A 24,740-nucleotide genomic window follows, 5' to 3' on the forward strand; every position below is an offset into this window, starting at 1 on the left:
TTTGGCTTGGACTCGGTCTGACCCTTATGTTTCCCTCCCCTTATGGTCTTGATTTATCAGCTACTTTAAAATGAGGCTGCATTTTAAATTGCATTTTAACCTGTATTTTAAATTGTGTTCCCCCCCTCTCTTTCCCCCGTATTATGTTTTTACTGTGATTTTATTTTATTGGTGTTAGCCGCCCTGAGCCCGGCTCTGGCCAGGGAGGGCAGGGTATAAATTATTATTATTATTATTATTATTATTATTATTATTATTATTATTATTATTATTATTATCATCATCATCATCATCATCATCATTATCGTTATTATCATCGATGGCTTCTAGCCAGGACGGCCACGCTCCGCCACCACAGCTGGAGGAAGCAACGCTTCTAAATACCAGTTGCTAGAAGCTTAAGGAGAGCAGAGGGCTCGAATCCTGTGTTCGAATCCTGTTCGCTGGTTTCCCATAATGGACATCAGGTTGGCCCCTGTGAGAACAAGTTGCTGAACTAGAAACTGTGATCCATCAGGTCCTTCTTGTTTTCTTACACAGATTGTGTTTTTAAAGAGTCACCGTGAAAATTGCCCGAATTTAAGCGTGCGGTTTCTCCTGAATATACAGTTTTCCTGCACTCAGTTTTGCTGAAAATACAGTGGTGCCTCGCAAGACGAAAAGAATCCGTTCTGTGATTCTCTTCGTCTAGCGGTTTTTTCCGTCTTGCGAAGCAAGCCCATTGAAGGATTAGCGGATTAGCGCTATTAGCGGCTTTTAGCGGCTTATCTGCTGATCGGATCAGCTGATAGGAGGCTTAGCGGCTTAGAAAAGGGGGGGAGGGGAAAAAAACCAGCAGGAACTCGCAAGACATTGTCGTCTTGCGAAGCAAGCCCATAGGAAATTCGTTTTGCAAAGCACCTCCAAAACGGAAAACTCTTTCGACTAGCGAGTTTTCCGTCCTGCGAGGCATTCGTCTTGTGGGGCACCACTCTACACAGTTTCGCCAATGCAAGCTTTGCCCACCCCACACACACAATGAATTTTGCACGCTATTTTCACGTTCGTTTCTAAGCTGGGCTGGGCTGTCACCAATATGCTGATGACATTCAGCTCTATCTGCTGATGGATGGCCACACCGACTCGATCCTGGACACACTGACCAGATGCTTGGAAGCTGTGGCTGGATGTTTTCGTGGGAGCCGATTGAAACAAAATCCTTCGAAGACAGAGGTCCTCTGGCTGGGACGGGACGGCATGGGGATGAGGGACTAACTCCCTTCTCTTGCGGGGGCCCAATTAGTGCCATTCCCTTCCGTTAAGAGTTTGGGTGTAATCCTTGACAACTACCTGACATTCAGAAGACATCTTAAGGCAGCCCTGTTCAGGGAAGTTTTTAACGTGTGATATTTTAGTGTATTTTTGGTTTCTATGGAAGCCGCCCAGAGTGGCTGGGGAGGCCCAGCCAGATGGGCGGGGTATAAATAAATAAATAAATAAATAAATAATAATAATAATAATAATAATAATAATAATAATAATAATAATAATAATAATAATTATTATTATTATTATTATTATCCTTGACATCTCCCTTTCCATGGAGGCGCAGGTTACAGCAACAGCCAAGGCGACATTTTTCCACCTTCGCCGCATCAATCAGTTGGTCCCTTACCTTTCCCGCCCTTACTTGGCCACAGTGATCCATGCGACGGTCACCTCCAGGCTTGACTACTGTAATCCGCTCTACGCGGGGCTGCCCTTGAAGCTGTCCCAGAAACTCCAGCGGGTACAGAATGCTGCAGCAAGGCTCCTCACGGGGTCTCTGCCATGGGAGCATATTCACCCAGTGCTTTTCCAGCTGCACTGGCTCCCGGTGGAGTACAGGGTCAGATTTAAGGTGCTGCTTTTGACCTTTAAAGCCCTTCACGGCCTAGGACCCTCGTACCTACGGGACCGCCTCTCCTGGTATGCCCCACGGAGGACCTTAAGGTCCGTAAATAGCAACACCCTAGAGGTCCCGGGCCCTAAGGAAGTCAGATTAGCCTCAACCAGAGCCAGGGCCTTTTCAACACTGGCCCCGACCTGGTGGAACGCTCTGTTTCATGAGACCAGGGCCCTGCAGAGATGCAGGTTGCTTGCAACAGGATCCCTGAACCCACTACTTTGGGGGAATCCTTGCCCGGTGGGTGCAGTTTTTTCCCTAAATCATAGCTCTCCCCACAGGCCCTTACTCCCTTGGCAGGCTGAGATATCGCCGAGCCGAGCCAGGGAGTTCTGTCTAGGCAATTAGCAAATTGCCTTGGAAGAGGCCAGAGCTGCGAAAAGCTTTTTTTTAAAAAAAGAAATCTTTATTATTTATTATCGGAGAGCAGGAGAGGGAGAGAGAAAATGAGGGTTTTATAGCAGGAACGTAAACGCTGAATGTGGTCCATTATTCTGCTAATGGATTTCATTGCCTCGCACGGAGCTCTTTGCATAACAGGTCCCGGGAACTTCTGGAAAGCCTTCTGGCGTGGAAGGGGGTGTTTCGGGATAAGTGCGGGCGGGAAATAAGGACCCCTCCCCAGCTATCGATCATGAAATTGGCTCTGGCTAGGTGGGTGGGTGCAGAGGAAATGGTGTGAGGGTTTTTTTCTTGCAGGGGGTGTTTATAAACCGCTCGGTCTGGAACACAGACGCGATGGATCACAGCAAAGGACGGTGAAACCCAGTATACTGTTTCTGACGGTGGACAGCTCACAAGCAGGGTTCTCCACTGGCTCCCCCAGCATCTGAGACTCGGAGGCCTCTGCAAATGTAGGATTTCAGGCCAAAGAGGGGGTGAAGAGAGGCTGGTACGCAGGATGAGACCCTCCCTGCCCGCGGACTGTCTGGCCAGAGTGGCACATGCTCTGGTTATCTCTTGGACTACTGCAATGCGCTCTACATGGGGCTACCTTTGAAGGTGACCTGGTAACTGCAATTAATCCAGTATGCGGCAGCCAGAACTGGGGACTGGGAGTGGCCACCAAGACCACATAACACCGGTCTGGAAAGACCTTCATTGGCTCCCTGGACGTTCCTGAGGACCGTGCCACCACCGAGAAGGCCCACTGCCTGCTTCCCTGTAACTTGGCTTCTCGCAGGGAAGGAACCGCCAGAAGGCCCTTGGTGCTGGACCTCAGTGTCCGGGCAGAATGATGGGGGTGGAGACGCTCCTTCAGATATACAGGACTGAGGCCGTTTAGGGATTTCAAAGTCAGCACCAACACTTTGAATTGTGCTTGGAAACATACTGGGAGCCAATGGAGGTCTTTCAAGACCGGTGTTATGTGGTCTCAGCGGCCACTCCCAGTCACCAGTCTAGCTGCCGCATTCTGGATTAGTTGTAGTTTCCGGGTCACCTTCAAAGGTAGCCCCACATAGAGCGCATTGCAGTAGTCCAAGCGGGAGATAACCAGAGCATGCGCCACTCTGGCGAGACAGTCTGCGGGAAGGAAGGGTCTCATCCTGCCCACCAGATGGAGCTGGTAGACAGCTGCCCTGGACACAGAGCTGACCTGCGCCTCCATGGACAGCGGTGAGTCCAGAATGGCTCCCAGGCTGCGCACCTGGTCCTTCAGGGGCACAGTTACCCTATTCAGGACCAGGGAGTCCTCCACACCTGCCTGCCCCTGTCCCCCCAAAACAACACTTCTGTCTTGTCAGGATTCAACCTCAATCTGTTAGCCGCCATCCAGCCTCCAACCGCCTCCAGGCAGCGATGCATCTGAATCCCAGTTGCTCGAAACAACAGGAAGGGAGAGGGATCTTGAGTTCGAATCCTGATTGCTGGTTCCCTTTGGGGCACCTGCCTGGCCACAAAGGCTGCAATCGTCAGCTGGCTTCAAACCTATGGAAACTGCTCCATTTAGCGGGGTTCAGTCTACAACCCGCTCTGCACATCAGGGTTCGGGGTTCGGGTGTCCGCCAGAGCCAGAAGTCCTGCCCCACCTAATATACGCAGTTCCCACTTTGGCCATCAGGGGGCAGTAGCCGCCTTCAGGTCCCTGTCTTGGTTGGGGCTGAGCCAATAGCCTTTGGCCACCGGACAGGGAGCTGTCAGCGAACAGAAACACTTATGAAAATTTGATAGGCGCGCCCATTAATTACAGCTCTCCGGAGAGCCGTCTTCTCCCGCTTTAAGTGCCTCTTCAATCGCTTCCGCTTCTGGAAAGGACTCGGACTCCTGGGTTCTCTGCTCGGCTTTGGGCCTTCTAGCGTTGTCAGATCTGAAGTCTCCAGGTTGGGCGACCAAACCTCCAGGTAGCAGAGAGGAGGTTTGAATCTCCAGGTTGGCAGATTAAAGGATTCGGCTGACGGTCTGAAAAGGTCACGGCACAAAAGGAAAAGGAACGAGGAGGGGAGAGGAGAGAGACGAAGAGCAAGCCGCCAAATTCTTGACATTCGAAGGTTCTTCCGATGACCAGGCGGAATCAGAGGAGGACATAGGCATTTCGAATTTCAGTGGCGCCTTGATAACCAGATAATAATATTATTTAATATTTTAATGTTTCAATATTTTAATCTTGTTTTTAAGTTGTATTCATTCAACTTGTTTTTATTATTGCTTGTAAGCCGCTCTGAGCCCGGCCTTGGCTGGGGAGGGCGGGGTATAAATAAAAATTATTATTATTATTATTAATATAACGCAGATATTCTTTTGCTTCTTGACTCCTGTGCAACTGTACTCATTCTGCATTCCTACCCTATAGTTTCACTTCTTGCCTTTGAACTTTCCTCCATCTCTGTAACACCCCTCTCGTGCACATTAGAAAACGGCGTCAACCAAAAAAACCCTTCGCGCACACACCCAGAGAAAAAGCACTCTGCGCATGCTCAGAGGCGCTGGTGCTCAAACCGAGCATCCTTTCTCCAGGCGCTGGGAACGTGGCAGTCTGAACTAAGAAGAGTTCGTCATGAATAATAGCAGAGAGACAGGAATTAAAGAACCTTTGAATGAGGGTGAAAGAGGAGAGCGCAAAATATGGTCTGAAGCTCAACATCCAAAAAACGAAGATCGTGGCCACTGGTCCCATCACCTCCTGGCAAATAGAAGGGGAAGAAATGGAGGCAGTGAGAGATTTTACTTTCTTGGGCTCCATGATCACTGCAGATGGTGACAGCAGCCACGAAATTAAAAGACGCCTGCTTCTTGGGAGAAAAGCAATGACAAACCTAGACAGCATCTTAAAAAGCAGAGACATCACCTTGCCAACAAAGGTCCGTATAGTTAAAGCTATGGTTTTCCCAGTAGTGATGTATGGAAGTGAGAGCTGGACCATAAAGAAGGCTGATGGCTGAAGAATTGATGCTTTTGAATTCTGGTGCTGGAGGAGACTCTGGAGAGTCCCATGGACTGCAAGAAGATCCAACCTCTCCATTCGGAAGGAAATCAGCCCTGAGTGCTCACTGGAAGGACGGATCCTGAAGCTGAGGCTCCAAGACTTTGGCCACCTCATGAGAAGAGAAGACTCCCTGGAAAAGACCCTGATGTTGGGAAAGATGGAGGGCAGAAGGAGAAGGGGATGACAGAGGACGAGATGGTGGGACAGTGTTCTCGAAGCTACCAGCATGAGTTTGACCAAACTGCGGGAGGCAGTGGAAGACAGGAGTGCCTGGCGTGCTCTGGTCCAGGGGGTCACGAAGAGGCGGACATGACTAAACGACTCAACAGCAACAAGAAGAAGAATAAAACGGCGTCGACCAAAAAAACCCTTCGCACACCCACCCAGAGAAAAAGCACTCTGCGCATGCTCAGAGGCGATGGCGCTCAAACCCAGTATCCTTTCTCCAGGAGCTGGGAACGTGGCACTAAGAACGAGAACTGGGAACGTGAACTAAGAAGAGTTCGTCATGAATAATAGCAGAGAGACAGGATCCGAAAGAGACTTTCCGCGGCGTCTCCTGGGATGTGGGACGGCCATGTGCTTCTTTGCTGCTCGCCCGCCAAATGTCACCACAGGCCCTGGGCAAAGCGGTTTGGGGGTGAACCAGCTGCTTGCACCAGCCCTGTCCCCTCCTCGTGCGGGAGGCGCATCCGTGTGTGAGAATTTAATGAGCCTCCGCTGTGGGGCTGAGGCCTTAGAGAGAGACAGAGAGAGGCAGAGAGAGAGAGAGGCAGAAAGATGGAGAAGGGATTTCGGAGTGGAGAAGACCTGGTTTGTCACCCAAGCTGGCGGGCAGAGAGGGAGAGCTTTTCCCAGCGCCCTTTGCATAATTCACTGCCACGCCTGCCTCCCTGCTTGCCTTCACATGGACTAAGGTTTCTTGAGAAACAAGGCATCCCAAAATACAGATGTTGAACGGATTTGCATGGAAATTCAACCCAGGGGAAGCGAGGAAGTCATTTAACAATGTTAATACATACAATTTTTAATCAGATGAGGATTTGTGTTTGTCTTGTTTGTTTATAATTTTGTGAAAATTAATCGAAAAAATTGAAAAAAAACAAACAAAAATACAGATGTTGAGAGAGTGTGCCGAGGCGCTGTTTCTAACCTGCGGTATTTATAAAGGCTCGTACCCAGTGCTTTTTTCCCTGGGGGACACGGTTTGGGGGACGCGTACCCCTAAACGTTTTGTGACTCTAAGTTCGGCCTCACGGAGGGGCAGTATTTCAGCATGAGTAGGGAAATGGATGCGCTGGAGCCCAAATTGATGAAAAAGGGAGAAAGATAATAGTTCAAATTGAAGTTCAGGGAGAGGATATATATTGGGTAATAATCTATGGCCCAAACGATAACAAAGCAGAATTTTTATAAAAGAATTTAGAAAATGAGAGTACCCCTAAACATTTTGTGAATCTACATTTAGCCTCATAGAGGGGCAGTATTTCAATATGAGTAGGGAAATGATGAAAAAAGATGAAAAAGGGAGAATGATAATCGTTCAAATTAAAGTTCAGGGAGAGATATTTGGTAGGAGTCTATGCCCCAAAGAATAATAAAGCAGAATTTTATTTTAAAAATTAGAAAATGAGAGTACCCCTAAACATTTAAAAGCACTGCCCCTGCCTATTTTAATCCCTTTAATTGTGGAACTGTAGACATTTTTCGGTTGATATTTTATTGAGTTTCACTTACAAGAGGGGAGGGGAAAGGGTGTGAGAAAGAAAAATACAAAAAATGCAGTATATACAATAAGTGCAATCAATTACACTTCCACAGATTACCGTAAAGAAATAAATGTCGTCCCGGTAGGGTTATTAATGGCCTATGACGTTGCGTGGAAACTGGTTCCAAATGTCTATGCGTTTGTCCAGAGAAAGTCTACGTCAAGCCGCTCCTAAATTGTGAGTGTTGTCATATTGTCAATCCGTTGCAAGGGACCCCGTGGGGTCATCTAGTCCAACCACCTCACTATGCCCCCAAGAGAAAAAATAATAATTATAGAGGGGTAGATTGGGGGGGGGGGACCGTGAGGGTCATCTAGTCCAATCCCCTACAATGCAAGAATCTCATCTGTGACAGGCAGTTGAGGTGTGAAGCAAGCGGACAGCAGAAAAAAAGAATTTCCCCTCCTCTTGTAACACCAGAACTCCATTGAAGATGAATGTTGGGAAACTGAGGACAGAGAAAATAAAGTCCTTCCTCGCGCGGCACAGAGTTGAACTGCGGAACTCCCTGCCACAAGGCAGGGATGGCCACCAGCTTGGATGGCATTGAAAGAGGATTAGAGGCAGAGGCTACCATGGGAGACTGCATGCTTCTGAATACTGCAGGTGAGGGCAATGTCTTGGTGGACCACTACGTAAGGCTATCGGTGGCTGCAAGCAAGGCTGGATTTAGGTTTGATGAGGCCCTGAGCTACTGAAGGTCATGGGGCCCTTTCTATGTCCAGCTCTCCTTTGTCAACAACAAATTGTCCCTGTTTTTTGTGTTGAATATATGCTATATGGTCATTTGAGGACCTAATAGGTATCTCAAGCCATTTGCCCATGTTGCCCTGCAACCAGTCCATGCAGAATTTAGGCACGCTATATATAAAGGTAAAGGGACCCCTGACCATTAGGTCCAGTCATGACCGACTCTGGGGTTGCGGCGCTCATCTCGCTTTACTGGTCGAGGGAGCCAGCGTCCAGCTTCTGGGTCATGTGGCCAGCAGGACTGAGCCGCTTCTGGCGAACCAGAGCAGCGCACGGAAATGCCGTTTACCTTCCCGCTGGAGCAGTACCTGTTTATCTACTTGCACTTTTGACGTGCTTTCGAACTGCTAGGTTGGCAGGAGGCCAAACCAGTGATATTTTAGGGAGCAAGCTAGCGGACGGGGCCCACGACTTACATCCTAGGAGCCTGCACAACACAAAACCCTGTTGCTGTAGGTAGGTTTTATTTTATTTGTTTTTTATCTTATATTTTGGAAATGTACATCCGGTTTTTCCCCCTTTACATTTTTTTTGGGGGGGCGCCAAGAGAGTGAGGGATGCGGGTGGCGCTGTGGTCTAAACCACAGAGCCTAGGACTTGCTGATCAGAAGGTTGGTGGTTCGAATCCCCGCAATGACGGGGTGAGCTCCCGTTGCTTGGTCTCAGCTCCTGCCAACCTAGCAGTTCGAAAGCACGTCAAAGTGCAAGTAGATAAATAGGTACCACTCCGGCGGGAAGGTAAACGGCGTTTCCGTGCGCTGCTCTGGTTCGCCAGAAGTGGCTTAGTCCTGCTGGCCACATGACCCGGAAGCTGGACGCCGGCTCCCTCAGCCAATAAAGCGAGATGAGCGCTGCAACCCCAGAGTCGGCCACGACTGGACCTAATGGTCAGGGGTCCCTTTACCAAGAGGGTGGGGCCCTAGGCTATAGCTTGTTTAGCTTATACGTGAATCCAGTACTGGCCATGATCTAGGATGGCTCTGTTCTCCCACCAGCAGGAGAAAGCAGGACGGGAGAGAGTGGCTCTTGTATTCGAATCCTGGTTGCGGGTTTTCCTTGGGGGGGAAAGGCTGGCCACTGTGGGAACAGGAGGCGGCAGTCGGCCCAGCTGTAGGGCTCAATGGGTGCTCTCTTGCGTTGGGGCTTCAAACCTGTTAACGGAGAAATCCCTTGGACAAAGAACAAGGACCCCAGCCAGGAAAACTGGAGCAAAACAGCAGCCAGTAGGCTTGGTCTTGATTGAAGACTGTCGCGACAGGACTCCCACCTGCCACCAGGTGGAACAAGATGGAAGCCCCGAACAAAAGAGAACCCCAAACTTTTATTAGCTGCTAATCCTCATGTTACCCCCCCTCCCCAAACTACATCACAGTTACATCATGAAAGGGGAGGTCTGGTGGCAGGAATCTGAGCATCCTGGACATTGCGCCATGGTTCTCCTTGCCCTCCACCAAACACCCATCAAGTGCAACAAAAAAGATATTTACATTTCCCTGTTTCCCAGCCAAGTGAATCCCACCCTTTTGTCTCCATCTGGGTTTGTTATTTCTGGAATGGCTACCTGTCTGGCACCCAGGTATCAGGATGCCAGGGATTATCACTCAGGCAGAGGGGCTGCTGAGGAGCTGAGCTCACCTGTCTATATGAATTTCTGAAGTTTTCCCAGTGAGCCAGTACAGGGATACATTGATCAGTGAATTCTTACATTTGGTATCGTGCAGCAAAGGCCCTTTGAATAGGCAGGAAGAAACTGCGACGAAGTGTTTTGCGGGGACAAATCACCAAAGCCACAAAAGCGATTGTGCTGGTTTTGGTAGTGGGCTGCATGTGCATGATATCTGCTGGAGGGGCAAACACCCCCCCCCCAACCTGTACATAAATTACTGCAACAAATCTCAGGTTAGTACCGGGTGTCCCTCTGACTCCGGTGAGCATGGCTAACCCCAGATGCACCCAAATTGTGGGAGAGATGGAGAGGTCAGGAATCCTCGTGTTGACAGATGAAGAGCCCTCTGCGCTCGCCTCCGGTTCTGGGCTGTTTCGTAATGTGTTTCCAAGCTGCACCCCCCCCCCACGAGATTCTTCTCTCTCTGGAGGCGATGGGCGCCCCCCCACACCCAGATACGGTTCACCCCACAGATAACACATCAAACACACACACATGCACACATCGAGGCGGACACAGGGACCCATCCGGCTTTATTTGAGCAGCATTACATAATAACTCCGTTGCTCTGCTCCTCCTGTTTGTTTTTTGAAACCTGTATGAAATTTTAATGCCGTGTGTGGAAGGGAGGCCAGAGAAACCACGAGGCACAGTGCGCACAGTGCGCACACCAGAGAGGCCCCACGGCGCACGGCACACCCACCGCTTTCCGAGAGAGGAAGGAACCCGTCAGGGTGGTTTTTTTCTTCTCCTCGTATTCAGGGTGAACCTCGTAGAGTTTCAGAGCTGGGCTACCCAAAGGTCATCTAGTCCAACCCGCCCCTGCAATGCAGGGATCGCAGCTTAGAGGAGCCCTGGGACAGGTTAACCTCTGCTTGGAAACCTCCGAGGGAGGAGAGTCCATCCAGGGAGTTTCTTACGACGTCGAACGGCTCTTAGCATCAGAAGGTTCTTCCTGACGTTTCGTCCGAATCTTCTTCCTTGTCATTTGAATCCATCAGTTTGGATAATAATAATAGTATTTTATTTATACCCTTCCTGGTTCAAAAACCGGGCTCAGGGCGCCCTTCAGCGATTCGCTGAGCTCCTCTGATGTCATGGAATGTTCGCAGGCGTTTCTGGTGCCGTCGACGGAATGCTCAAAAGCAGCTTTCTGTGTGGGAAGGGGGAAAGGTCAGTTTGGCTGGGGGGGGGGGACTCTGAACCAGCCCCGCGGAGAAGAGAAGCAACTGAGGGTTGGCACGAAGGCTGAGAAGGCAACAGAGTTTAGGCGTCTCGGAGGCCAACAAAGCAGAGTTTGGTGAGTCCGCGTTTCAGGTATTGATTTGAAGCAAGCGGCCAAATCACTGGCAGCCGGCGTCTAACAGAGGAAGGTTTGCAAAAGGGCATTGTCAATCTAAGTCGCTCGCGGTGTCCTGTCCAGCACCTAGCACACCAGTGGTAAACCGGGCATGATCCGGGAAACATCAACGTCTCTTCCTTAGTGGATTGGGGGCAGGTCTCCTGTAGGCATAGCTCATGACATCAGGTGTCTTCCTCCAGGAAAAAATACAGTGTTTTGAGTTGCGTGGGTTCCTAGATGTAAGTCATGGGCCCCGCCTGCTCCCTAAAATATCACGGGTTTGCTCCTTTCTATATATAGGGTGCCTACATTCTTCATGGAACCCGGGTGGCGCTGTGGGTTAAACCACAGAGCCTAGGACTTGCCGATCAGAAGGTCAGCGGTTCAAATCCCCGCGACGGGGTGAGCTCCCATTGCTCGGTCCCAGCTCCTGCCCACCTAGCAGTTCGAAAGCACGTCAAAAGTGCAAGTAGATAAATAGGTACTGCTCCGGCGGGAAGGTAAACGGCGTTTCCGTGTGCTGCTCTGGTTCACCAGAAGCGGCTTAGTCCTGCTGGCCACATGACCCGGAAGCTGTACGCCGGCTCCCTCGGCCAGTAAAGCGAGATGAGCGCCACAATCCCAGAGTCGGCCACGAATGGACCTAATGGTCAGGGGTCCCTTTACCTTTATATATAGGGTGCCTACATTCTGCATGGACTGGCATGGGCAAATGGCTTGAGATACCTATGAGGTCCTTAAATGACCATATAGCATATGTTCAACACAAAAAAACTGGGACAATTTGTTGTTGATGAAGGACAGCTGGACATAGAAAGGGCCCCATGACCTTCAGTAGCTTAGGGACTCATCAAACCGAAATCCGGCCCTGGGCTAGATCACCCTGGGGGTGAGGGAATCCACCATTTTATCCAGGGCAGGGGGCAGGAGGCAGCCAGGTGAAAGGGGGGCAACAGAGACAGGGGCCCCCTACCCAGTTTTTCTCACCTCTCGCTGCCCCAGAGTTTTGTTCCTTCCCTCCCCCATTCCAAACAGAGATGGATTCAGAATCAGAGGGGGCCTTTTTGGCTCTGCAGGGGAACAGGCGACCCCCCCCCTCCTCCCTCTCCCCCCTGCTGGAGACCTATAGCTCCCCGATGAGAGATTCCCTAATTTCCATGTCTATTGACTGCTCCCAGGGTGGGAATATGCAGCCATTAGTCCTTGTCCCAGTTCCATCGATCTGTAAAGGCTCTCTCTCCTCGCCCCTGGCAAACGCAGCCGGGAGGCCTGTGATTTAAGGGGCGTGCGGTGCGGTTAATTTGTACACACACAAATCTTAAAGTGTTGCTGAGATCAAATCCGTTCCAGAAACCACACCTTTCCGCTCCCTCTCTTTTCTGGAAGTGATGGTGAGAGACATATGGGGAATGGGAATTGAACTCTGTACATGTTCAGGGGCTCCTTGTTTAGACCTTCATTTAAAAAATATACTGTGGGAATGTTGTTTTTGTTCGTTACCCTGCTTATAGGTAGCAATTGTGGTATCCATGTGATAGGTATCCTTGTGATAATATCGGTATCCTTGTGATGGATAGCAATTGTTCCCATTGAGCAGAAGGCAAACTGAGGCGGAGAAAGGAGAGATTCAAGAGAAGGCCTGCTCTCTGTAGCCAGCTGAGTCAAAGCCACTCTGCACATGCTCAAATTCCCCTTTGTTGTTTGAGATGGTTTACCTGTCTGAAAGGTGTACTGACCCCACCTAGGGCGCTGTCTCGCAAGAGGCATTAATTCATCCCCCCAAACAACCCAAAGGTCACCCCAGGAGTCAGGATTTGAACCCAGGTTTCTCCCTGGTTCTAGCACCCCGACACCCTAAGCACCAACCCCCCCAACCCCCGTTGCCCGCATCTAACACGCATTTAAAGCTTCCCTTGTGGAACCCTGGGAGTTATAGTTTCCAAAGGGGGTGCTGGGAATTATAGCTCCCTGAAAGGTAAACTACAGCCTCCAGGATTCTGGGGAGGAGGACCGGGGGGAGGGGATAGAAAAAAGGCAAGCGCGCTCTACACGTGTTCCAATCGCGCTTTCAATGCGCGGTGCGGATACGACCCTCCGCTAGGGCGGCGCCCGCTCCTCTCCTATCGGGGAACGGGAGACGCGTCGCGTCGCCTGCAGGGGGCGCTGCTGGCAATCGCGCGCTGACCCACATGGGACGCGCCGCCAGGCGGTGCAATGGGGGCTTTGGGGGGCGCGCACGTGTCGCTTGTGCTGAGTCCTTGCAAGACCCCCTCCCACACCAAGACCCCTTACTGAACCAGGGAACCCCCCCCCCTCCAGGGACCCTTCCCAAAGTCAGCGCGACCCTTGCGGAGATTTTCTTGCCATGACTCATTACATTCCCATCCTGAGCTTCACCCCACGGCGGGGGGGGGGGGGGCGAGGGAAACCCTTTTGGGGTGTCCCCCGTGTCTCCCCCACCCTTTAACCCCCCCACACCCATAACGATGCGCGTCCAAACCCCGAACCCTCCAATCGCTACGGATTAATTTCAATTATTTCTTCTTGTGGGGGGGGGGGGACTGTCCCGGCTTCCTTCCGCAGACAGAAAGGGGCGTCTCCCCCCCCCCATCAACGCCCCAGGAGAGGAAGACGGACCCCCCCAAATCAAAAGACACCTTTATATGGGGAGGGGGCTACCTGGACGATAAAGACTTTCTCCCGTTCCACGCCCCCCCCCGCACAGACTGGGGCACTATCTCGCGCCCCCCCCGAGCTTTGTCACGGGTGTGTGACAGAAAACACCCCTCCCTGTTCTGCTCTCTTCTCCTCCGTCTATCCCTTATAACACACCCAGATCAACTCTCCCCCCCCCACCTCGATCCAGGAGATCTCTCTCTCGCTCTCGCTCTCTCTGCCCACCCCCTGGGCTTCTCCCTCCCTCCCTCCATCCCTCCCTCCCTCCCTCTCCACACATAATTAACCTCTGAAGCTCTGAAGGACACCGGGGTCTCCTCCCCGCCCCCCCTCCATCCATCCATCCATCCCTCCCTCCCTCCCTCCAAGCGCAGCGGAAGCCGGGATGGAGACGGCACTCCGGCGAAGGCGGCGGCGGCGAGGGATCCGTCATGGGATCCACTCCTAGCACGAGAGGGAGAGCCAGCCGTCGGCAGAGACCCCCCTCTCTTTCGGAGGGGGGCGCCCTTTTCCCGGGGCTGCCCCGGAGGAGGGAAGCGATCTCCACCTTGGAGTCACCCTAAAAAGAAGAGGAGGAGATACCCAGTTTTTTTGATTTTCCCTTTTTTTGGGAACCGCTGGCGGGGCTCGAACCCGCCGCCGCCGCCGCCGCCCCGTCGGATTGACAGCCGCGCCGTCCGGCCGGAGAGCGGCGGGATCCGCAGCGCATCTTCGCCGGGACGCCTTGACCTGGGAGGGCGTGGAAGGAGAGGAGGGGGGAGAGAGAGAGAGAGGAGGCGCCCCCCTCGCCCCCCAAAAACCCCTCGCCCCCTTAGTCCTGCTCGCCTCCGGATGGGGCAGGCATGGCCGCCTTAGCCAGCTCCTTGATCCGGCAGAAACGGGAGATCCGCGACCCGGTGGCCAGCCGGCCCGTCTCCACGCAGAGGAAGGTTTGTCCTCGAGGGACCAAGTCTTTATGCCAGAAGCAACTGCTCATTTTAATCTCCAAAGTCAGACTGTGCGGGGGGAGAAAGGGGCGGCTGGAGAAAACGCCCGGTAAGTCGCCCCCTCCCCACTTTACACGACCCCCTCCATCCCCTTGCGGAGAGGGGGGTCCCGGATCCTGGATCTCTCCGGAGGAGGGGTGGGCAGGCACGTTGGGTCCTGGGTTGTGGCTCAGCCGGTTAGTCCGAGTGCAGAAGGATGCTGCCTGCCCGGGTCTGGAAACCGTGGAGAGCTTCTGCCGGCCAGTCCTGAGCTATCTGGCCCTGTCTTCCCTGGGTCTTAAGGGGGAGGTCTAGACTCTTGGTTTGTAAATGAAGGGTTGTAGCTGGGCGGCGGAGCAACTGCTTGGAGTGCAGACGGTGGAAGGGTTCGGTCAGATCCTGGCTCGAAATCCTGGAGAGACGCTGCCAGCCAGTGCCGGCAACGTTGAACTGGCTGGGCCAAGGCTCTGGATAGGTGTGTGATACAAATGCCTTTGGAACACGCAAATCACGGCCTGCTGCGTGTTCTTCTGCTCCAAAGCCCTGCAGCGACAGGACCCTCGCTCCCCAAAATCTGTTGGGGTGTGCGTTATCTGCACACTGCAGTGCCTGGAGGTCAACAGCAGGGGGCGCCGTCCCATTGCGGTTAATGCAGACAGCTTGTGGCGGGGCGAGGGGAGGGCTTCCGTTTCCACAGGACTGGGCAGTACCCCAAATATATATCCCAGGGTTGACGGCTTCGCATGTTTGTTGTAAATATGGACTGTCCTTTGTGAGTTGCAGGGCCCTGGGTTCAACAGCAGGAGGCGCTGTTTTCAACCTTGCGCTTCCATGCGTCTCCTGCAGGGGGCGTTGGTTATGCGGCTTGTCTCCTCTGGGTCAGCAGTAGGGGACGCTGCTCTGCAGTGGGATGATCTTCTGTTTCTTCGATCTCTTGGATAGCTGTGGGACTCATTGCTGCAGGAAAAAGCCTGTTCAGTCTCTTGAGGGCTAGAAACTTAGGTTAAAAAGGCACACATCAAATGTATAAACCCACAAATTTCAGGCGCACCCTGGAGGGGCTTCTATGGAGTGGGGTGTCTGGTGCCCCCCGTTGGCTGAAAGTGTTATTAAAGTACAAATTTATTTTACTTTTAACTGGTCCATCTGAACCTGGAAATAAATAGCAGGCAAGTTTATACCGTACAGACGTACGGGACAGTGGAATGTGTGAAGAAGTCCCTGCAAAGGTAGGCGAGTAATTTTGAAGAACTAAATAATTTTGGCACTGGTTTTTGCAGCTTAAAGTTAGTCAAACTATTTCCTACTGGGAAATGTTTCGGCTTCTGTTGTCGAGTTTTCCGAAGGATCGATCTTTTGGTTCGTCTTCCCTGCCTGAGGAAAGTTAGCAAGCTTTTGAATCCATAGTAACAATTATTTGCAGCCGTTCCTGAACTGTGGGGAGGCCTGTCACCAAGTCCGGGCCTTTAAACCTCAGCGGTGGGGGGGAATCGCCGTATTCCAGTCCCCACCCACTCTAACCAGCATGACCAATGGTCAGGGCTGTGGTCCAAAAATCTCTCCCTGAAACTATCTGTCTGAAATAAGATGGGGCAATGTCCAGACTTAGAGCTGAGATTCCTGGGTTTGCAGCACTCTGCGCATGGTCAGAGGCCCTGTCCGGCTGTTTGATCAAGGCGGCTGCTTTCAGGGCTGAATAGCAGGACCCGGTGTGTGGAAATCCGAATAAACAAGCCGCGATGCTCTGTAGAATACGGAATGACGCCCCGTTTGGGTTTTTACGGCTTTTGAAAAAAGATAGCCCATTAATTTTAAAGGTCTCTAAATGAAACTGCAGCTGGCGAGTCCTGAAATCCGAGGGTTTATCATGCCCAAATGTGAAATCCTATATTTGCTTATTCTCAAAACACTATGGGGGATTATAATGAAGGCTTATTATTAGCCTAAGTGGTCGTGTCTATATAGACCTCTTCCTCCTGGCCTGTTCAGGAAAGGATACTGACCCCCAGGCAGGGGGCAAGGGGAGGCAGGCTGTCTTCCCTAGTGGCTACAGCGGGCGGCCGCAGTCCTTAATTTCTATTTCAAAAGCTCAAGCAGAGGAATGAAGCCACTGGGCTGGATATGGAAAGGGTCTGTAAGGGGCTCGGTGCCAGAGCCCGGATTCCACACTCGGAAGGTGCTGGGTTCAAATCCTGACAGCATCTCCAGGTAGGGCTGCCTGTAGAGGAACTCTCCCCAGTGGTCTTAATTTAGGACCAGGTCGCTTCATAGGCCAGCCAGTGGCAAAGCAAAAGATTTGGGTGGCAAGCTCTGCATTGCAGAGGGCCAGACTGAATGATCTCAGGGGCCAGGGGCCTGATCCGTCTCCCTGCCTCGCCCCCTATTTCCAGGTTGTACTAAACGTTATTGATCCGGGTTCCTGGGCCTGATGGGAAGGGTGGAACCCTCACTCGACACTCAAAAGCTCTGCGTGGATTCTGCCGCTAAAGCGAATTATTTCGCCATAAGGTGTTTTAGACGTTGTGGGGAGGAAGGAGGAAAACGCCCGAAAGTTTGAGAATCACAAAACGGCCTCGGAAGTGAGTTGAATGGGACTTCTTTCCGGGCAAATAGTTGAGCAGGAATTTGACACTTGAGATGGTTTAAGGCTGTGTTGTTTAGCAGTTCCCCCAAAACCTCGTTCCCTCAAGGGAGTTTGTCAGTCATGGTGGCCTCTGAAGAAAAGCCTCGAGGGTCCTTGTCCACATTAATGGACGCGCCACCGAGAGCGCTCCTTCCCTCAAAATCTGTGTGCCCTGGTGACCCCTAGTTTGCGGCGTTTCCTGGGTACCTTAGGGGCAGCTGAGTGGGGGGTCGCTGGGCCGTTTGCACCCCTTCTCCCCGGCTCAGGGTGCAAAAATCTCCCCTGGAAAAGGATATTAGAAATCTCAAAACGGAACCGCAGAGCTAAGCGCAGAGATCTGACCCCACAGAGGACTATCTCTTCCATCCTTCCGCTCTGTTTCGTGCCCCCGTTTCGATGCCCGTGGGGCTGTGCCAATGGCGGGGGTCCGCCTGGCTGGGACACCCCACGGATACCTTGGGCCGGAACCTGCCGTTTCCCCCAAAGAATATAGACTCTTCTCTACGGAAAGGCCGGGTTCCTGTGGCCGTTTTCCACACACCCAGCTGAACATTTGACAAGTCACTGTGTTCCTCTTTGGAAACGGGTGGATTTCAAAAGACAGCACAGAGACAGAAAGAGAAAGAGAGAGAGAAAGAGAAAGAGAGAAAGAAAGAGAAGGGGGTATTTTATGGGGAATTGCAACAGCCGGATACGAAAGAGAATCGCTGTCTCCCCTCCGCCACCCTGAAGCCCCCTCCCCTCTCTCCAATTTTGTCCTTCAAATGTCTTGGCGAATGACAGAGTGACAGGCAATGCAGGCCTCCACATCCAGGAACCGCGGATCCTTCCCTGGAACTTTGTGGCAGACGAGCGTCTTGTTTTTCTCATTATCTTCCTCCTTCTTTTAAAAGGTGTTTCCTCCTCTGTTCTTCGTTTAATCGCACGCCTTATATCTTAAAACCTTTGCACCCATCTTCGAGACGTGTAAGGAGCCTTCGCGTAACTCGTAATTAAAACAAGAGTTAAAACCACAAAGAGGGATTAATTTTTCAAAAGGACAGCCAGCCGCGCAGCAGACATTTTGCAAAAAAATGGGAAAGGGTTATTATTACTAATTGCTTGCCCTTGACCCCAAGGTCCCAGGGTATTAACGCTCAATATTAGACACAGTTTAATATTGGGTTTTAAAAACGTCCACCTCAGGTGTCAAAAGCCGGCGTAAAGACGCGTATCCTAGCAGGAATCAGAGAATTGTGGGATTGTAGGATTGGAAGGGAAACCAGGGGTTGTCTATTCTAACCCTCTGCATTGCAGAAATCTCAGCTAGATCATACATGACAGGCGGCCATCTAATCTCTGCTTAAAAACCTCAGACGAAGAAGAGTCCATCACTTCCCGAGGGAGACCGTTCCACTGCTGAGCGGCTCTTCCCATCAGAAAGTTATTCCTGATATTTAGCTGGAATCTCCTTCTTGTGACTTGAAGCCACTAGTTCGGGGCCTAGCCTCCATGTGACAGCCCGTGAGATATTTGAAGACGCTAACCAGTCTCCACTTTAGCAGGCTAAAGGTAAAGGGCCCTTGACCATTAGGTCCAGTCGTGGCCGACTCTGGGGTTGCGGCGCTCATCTCGCTTTACTGGCTGAGGGAGTCGGCATACAGCTTCCGGGTCATGTGGCCAGCAGGACTAAGCCGCTTCTGGCGAACCAGAGCAGCGCACGGAAACGCCGTTTACCTTCCCGCCAGAGTGGTACCTATTTATCTACTTGCACTTTGGCGTGCTTTCGAACTGCTAGGTTGGCAGGAGCAGGGACTGAGCAATGGGAGCTCACCCCGTCGCGGGGATTTGAACCGCCGACCTTCTGATCGGCAAGTCCTAGGCTCTGTGGTTTAACCCACAGCGCCATCTAATTCCTTCTTCATATGGCTTGGTTTCCAGACCTTTCATCATCTTGGTTACCCTCCTCTCTGTGTTCCATACTGTCGACACCCTTCTTAAATTGGGGCGCCCAGAACTGGACACTGTATTCCAAGTGTGATCCCACCAAGGCAGAATAAGGGGGACATTTCCGAGCACAATTCAAAGTGTTGGTGCTGACCTTGAAAGCTCTAAACGGCCTCAAAGGCCCAGTAGACCTGAAGGAGCGTCTCCACCCCCATCGTCCAGCCTGGACACTGAGGTCCAGCTCCGAGGGCCTTCTGGCGGTTCCCTCCCTGTGAGAAGCCAAGATACAGGGAACCAGGCGGAGGGCCTTATCAGTAGTGGCCCCCGCCCTGTGGAACACCCTCCCATCAGATGTCCAAGAGAACGAAAACTACCAGACTTTTAGAAGACATCTGAAGGCAGCCCTGTTTAGGGAAGCTTTTAATGTTTGATGCAGTGCTGTATTTTAATATTTTGTTGAAAGCTGCCCAGAGTGGCTGGGGAAGCCCAGCCAGATGGGTGGGGTATAAATATATTATTATTATTATTATTATTATTATTATTATTATTATTATTATTATTATTGCTTCTTTTGATCTAGACACCAGACCTCATCATGCAGCCTAGAATAGAATCATAGAATCCTAGAGTTGGAAGAGACCACAAGGGCCATCGAGTCCAACCCCCTGCCAAGCAGGAAACACCATCAGAGCACTCCTGACATATGGTTGTCAAGCCTCTGCTTAAAGACCTCCAAAGTAGGAGACTCCACCACACTCCTTGGCAGCAAATTCCACTGTCAAACAGCTCTTACTGTCAGGAAGTTCTTCCTAATGTTTAGGTGGAATCTTCTTTCTTGTAGTTTGGATCCATTGCTCCGTGTCCACTTCTCTGGAGCAGCAGAAAACAACCTTTCTCCCTCCTCTATGTGACATCCTTTTATATATTTGAACATGGCTATTATATCACCCCTTAACCTCCTCTTCTCCAGGCTAATCATGCCCAGCTCCCTTAGCCGTTCCTCATAAGGCATCGTTTCCAGGCCTTTGACCATTTTGGTTGCCCTCCTCTGGACACGTTCCAGTTTGTCAGTGTCCTTCTTGAATTGTGGTGCCCAGAACTGGACACAGTACTCCAGGTGAGGTCTGACCAGAGCAGAATACAGTGGCACTATTCCTTCCCTTGATCTAGATGCTATACTCCTATTGATGCAGCCCAGAATTGCATTAGCCTTTTTTGCTGCTGAATCACACTGTGGACTCATGTTAAGCCTGTGGTCCACCAAGATTCCTAGATCCTTTTCACATGTACTGCTGGTAAGCCAAGTGTCCCCATTCCTATATTTGTGCATATTTGTTATCAGTGTAAACACGACAGCCACACACCACTTTTAGCTGTTCTCTGAGAGGTGGAGGAGGCGGGGAAGAAAACAGGGACATTTTGGGATCAAATCCGAATGTAGGATGGCTTCTGTAATTCTGGAACTGTCCCAGGAAAATCGGGACAGGCAAACTAAGGCCCGGGGGCAGGATCCGACCCAATCGCCTTCTCAATCCGGCCCGCGGACGGTCTGAGAATCAGCGTATTTTTATATGAGTCGAATGTGTCCTTTTATTTAAAATGCACCTCTGGGTTATTTGTGGGGCACAGGAATTCGTTCATCCCCCCCCCAAAAAAAAAGAATATAGTCCAGCCCCCTACAAGGTCTGAGGGACAGTGGACCGGCCCCCGGCTGAAGAAGTTTGCTGAGCCCTGAATTGGAGGGCATGCAAGTCACTGGTCCTCATTGATGGCAAAGATATGCCTGATACGACGTAGGTAATAGCTTGCTAAAACCCAACCACAGGTTCCTGGAATCCGATTTCCAGTGGGAAGGGACAGTTCCTGGCCTTTATACCCATATAAGAACATAAAAAGTGCCTGCCTATTTTTTTTTTTATCTCGTATTTTTGTGTGGCAAACCGGCCTGAGATCTGCGGGTGAAGGGCAGTGTATGAATGAGCAAAAGACATACTGCGGACCTGAGCTCAGGAGCATGTGGGGTTTTGCAGAAATGAAAAATTAAAACGAGGGGGTGGTCTCCGCCCCAGCAGGCTTACAGTCTGAAAAGCGGCACAAGGGAGACCTTAGAGGCAAAGGGAGGCGGAGGTCAGTGGTGGAGCAGAGAGGGAAAATTTGGTTATTTCAGCTACCAAGATGAGCAAGGGTCTGGAAACTAAGCCTGATGAGGAACGGTTGAAGGCGCTGGTTATGTTTAGCCAGGAAAAGAGGAGACCGAGAGGAGACCTGAGAGCCACCTTCAAATATATCAAGGGCTTTCACACGGAAGAGGCAGCGAGCTTGTTTTCTCCTGCTCGGGAGGGTAGGACTCGAACCCGTGGCTGCAAATTACAAGGAAGGCGATTCCGACTCAACATCAGGAATATCTTTCTGACGGTAAGAGCTGTCTCCCTCGGGAGATTATGGTCTCTTCTTCTTTGGAGGGTTTTCAGCAGAGATCGGACAGACATCTGTCATGGATGCTTCGGCTGAGATTTCTGCATTGCTTGGGGTTAGACTGGATGACCCTCAGGTGTCCCTTGCAACTTTCAATATTCTATGATACGTGTGTATTTTGGGGTGAGTGTGTATATATGATTCTGCCTCTGCCAGTTGTGGGGAGGGCTCAGAGGCCGTGCAGGCACTCGCATCCAGCCTTGGGACTTCTCTGCCCTGTCCTGAACCTGCGGAAGAGGCTGGGCTTCAGAATTCGCACTCAGCACCAGATTCAGAGTGGTATGGGCGAACCGAGGTGGCGCAGAATTGAGACGGTCCAGTCTTGGCCTCGGACAGGGTGCCATACAGTGGTACCTCGGGTTAAGAACTTAATTCGATCTGGAGGTCTGTTCTTAACCTGAAGCACCACTTTAGCTAATGGGGCCTCTTGCTGCTGCCGCCGCACATTTTCTGTTCTCATCCTGAAGCAAAGTTCCTAACCCGAGGTACAGTCATACCTCGGGTTACAGATGCTTCGGGTTGTGCGATTTCGGGTTGCGCACCACGCCAAACCCAGAAGTACTGGAACTGGTTACTTCCAGGTTTCGGCGCATGTGGAGAAGCGCAAAATTGCACTTTGCGCATGTGCAGAAGTGCCGAATCGCGACGCTGCGGGTTGCGAACGTGCTTCCCGCACGGATCACGTTCACAACCCGAGCGTCCACTGTACTATTTCTGGGTTAGCGGAGTCTGTAACCTGAAGCGTCTCTAACCTGAAGCGTCTCTAACCCGAGGCACCACTGTCTTACGAAAAGTCCCATCACCTCCAGACATTTCAACATTTCTCCATTGAGAATAGGGACGTCTCATCCTCCATCACAAAGCTGCTCCCACATCAAATACACATTAACACCTGTCACCTTGAGCCAACGAAGATTTCTCTGGCTCACCATAGGATTGTTGTAAGGGGGAAAACGTGCGAGGGCAGGAATTGTGTACAATTGTGTACAACAAATAAGTGGAAAGAAATCAAAGTTTGGCTGGAAGCTGTCTTGAGTCCCTTTCAGGGAAAAGTCAAGGTAATAATAATAATAATAATAATAATAATAATAATAATAATACTTTGAGAATGATCAGGGACATAGCAGAAAGTAAATCCTATTGAACTCAGTGGGACTTAAACGCTTAGGATTGCAAAAATACAAAAACAATTTTTCCATTTTTGTAGTTTTTCTTTGTTTAAATTTTGAAACTTTTTATTGTTTGTGAAACTCTAATAAACATTATTTTTTTAAAAAATAAGCACTCAGGATTGCAGTGCAAGGCTGCTCGGTCTTTACCCAGTTACCTGGGAGTAAACGCCATTGGATACAGTGGTGCTTACTTCTGAGTAGACAGCGTGAGGCTCCATTTACAAGAAAGGAATAATAAACGTTCCACGGTGTTTCCTATTTAAAAAGGCTGGCTGCGGAAGCATTGCAATTAAAGAATTCAAAGCAGATTGCTGGCTTTTTCCTTCAAAAGGGCTTCATATGCCAACTTCCTTTGGTGCAGGGATTTTATTGTCGGAATAAACAGGAGTCTGCTTTTGCATCTACAGAGAGAGAGAGAGAGCGCAAAGGCTTCTATTTCCAAAAAGGACAGGAGAGTTTGTGTGTCTCCATCACTTTTAATCGAGACGTAGAAGGGAGGGAACAGGAGAAGCGGGGGAAATTGTAGGATCAGATCAGAAAACGGACACGGCTTCTGCAATTCCAGGACCCTCCCTGGAAAATCGGGGCATCTGGACTGCAATAAATTCACTCCTGTTGCTGCAAATCCCCAAGTCTGCACCCTGCTTCTGGGGAAAGATGACTCCTTTTCTGCCCTATGGCAGAGAGAGAAACACAACAAAACCACCTCTATTTGTTGTTGTTGTTGTTGAGTCGTTTAGTCATGTCCAACTCTTTATGCCCCCCTGGACCAGAGCACGCCAGGCACTCCTGTCTCCCACTGCCTCCCACAGTTTGGTCAAACTCATGCTGGTAGCTTTGAGAACACTGTCCCACCATCTCATCCTCCGTCCTCCCCTTCTCCTTGCGCCCTCCATCTTTCCCAACATCAGGGTCTTATCCAGGGAGTCTTCTCTTCTCATGAGGCGGCCAAAGTCTTGGAGCCTCAGCTTCAGGATCTGTCCTTCCAGTGAGCACTCAGGGCTGATTTCCTTCAGAATGGAGAGGTTGGATCTTCTTGCAGTCCATGGGACTCTCCAGAGTCTCCTCCAGCACCACAATTAAAAGGCATCAATTCTTCGGCGATCAGCCTTCTTTGTGGTCCAGCTCTCACTTCCATACATCACTACTGGGAAAACCAGAGCTTTAACTATACAGACCTTTGTTGGCAAGGTGATGTCTCTGCTTTTTAAGATGCTATCTAGGTTTGTCATTGCTTTTCTCCCAAGAAGCAGGCGTCTTTTTCGTGGCTGCTGTCACCATCTGCAGTGATCATGGAGCCCAAGAAAGCAAAATCTCTTAGCTGGCTGCTAACCTGTGTCCCTGTTTTGACCTCAATCTTTTTGCCTTGGGGGGGGGGGGGTTGCAGTGAACTTCCTCAGGAATCCCCAGAGGTGGGTCAAGGCAGGCATCTTCTCTGCAGGGGAAGGGCTGAAGCTCGGGAGCATCTGCTTTGCGTGCACAGAAGGTCCTGGGTTCAAATCCCGACCGCTCAAATTCCAGGCAAGGCTGGAGAGACCTAAAATCCTGCAGTGCTGACTTAGCAGAGGGCCAATGGCCTGATTCTCGACATGAGGTCTTTCGAAAGCAGCCGTTGATAAAACAATGATGAGGTCTAGGATCTTGGGCTGTCGCTCATTCGCCCGGCATGCAGAAAGCCCTCGGGACGAGGCAGCGTAGTTTGCTCTGAGGCGCATGCGGGTGCCGGATTCGAATTGCGGGAAAAGAGATTGAGGCTAAACTTTAGCAATAATAATAATAATAATAATTATTATTATTATTCTTATTATTTATTTATTTATTTATTTATACCCCGCCCATGTGGCTGGGCTTCCCCAGCCACTCTGGGCGGCTTCCAACAGAACACTAAAATACAAGAACATTAAAAGTTTCCCTAAAGAGGGCTGCCTTCAGATGTCTTCTAAAAGTCTGGTAGTTGTTGTTCTCTTTGGCATCTGGTGGGAGGGTGTTCCACAGGGCGGGCGCCACCACCGAGAAGGCCCTCTGCCT

The 24,740-nt window shown here is 50.8% G+C and overlaps 2 protein-coding genes across 2 annotated transcripts in view; one reads left to right on the forward strand and one right to left on the reverse strand.

Moving 5' to 3' along the window:
• The window catches only part of LOC308572249 (thialysine N-epsilon-acetyltransferase-like), a 185,096-nt gene that overhangs the window by 80,682 nt on the left and 79,674 nt on the right, over positions 1 to 24,740 (reverse strand). The gene's annotated exons all lie outside the window — the stretch shown is intronic.
• FGF11 (fibroblast growth factor 11) overlaps positions 14,328 to 24,740 on the forward strand; it is a 45,472-nt gene continuing 35,059 nt past the window's right edge. The window contains exon 1 of the mRNA XM_081168198.1: positions 14,328 to 14,586. Within this exon, the coding sequence (XP_081024324.1) occupies positions 14,394 to 14,586 (193 nt within the window). The 5' untranslated portion in view covers positions 14,328 to 14,393. The remainder of the gene's footprint in view (positions 14,587 to 24,740) is intronic.

This window comes from Podarcis bocagei, assembly GCF_964188305.1.
Source record: "Podarcis bocagei genome assembly, chromosome: 13".
Classification (NCBI taxonomy): domain Eukaryota; kingdom Metazoa; phylum Chordata; class Lepidosauria; order Squamata; family Lacertidae; genus Podarcis; species Podarcis bocagei.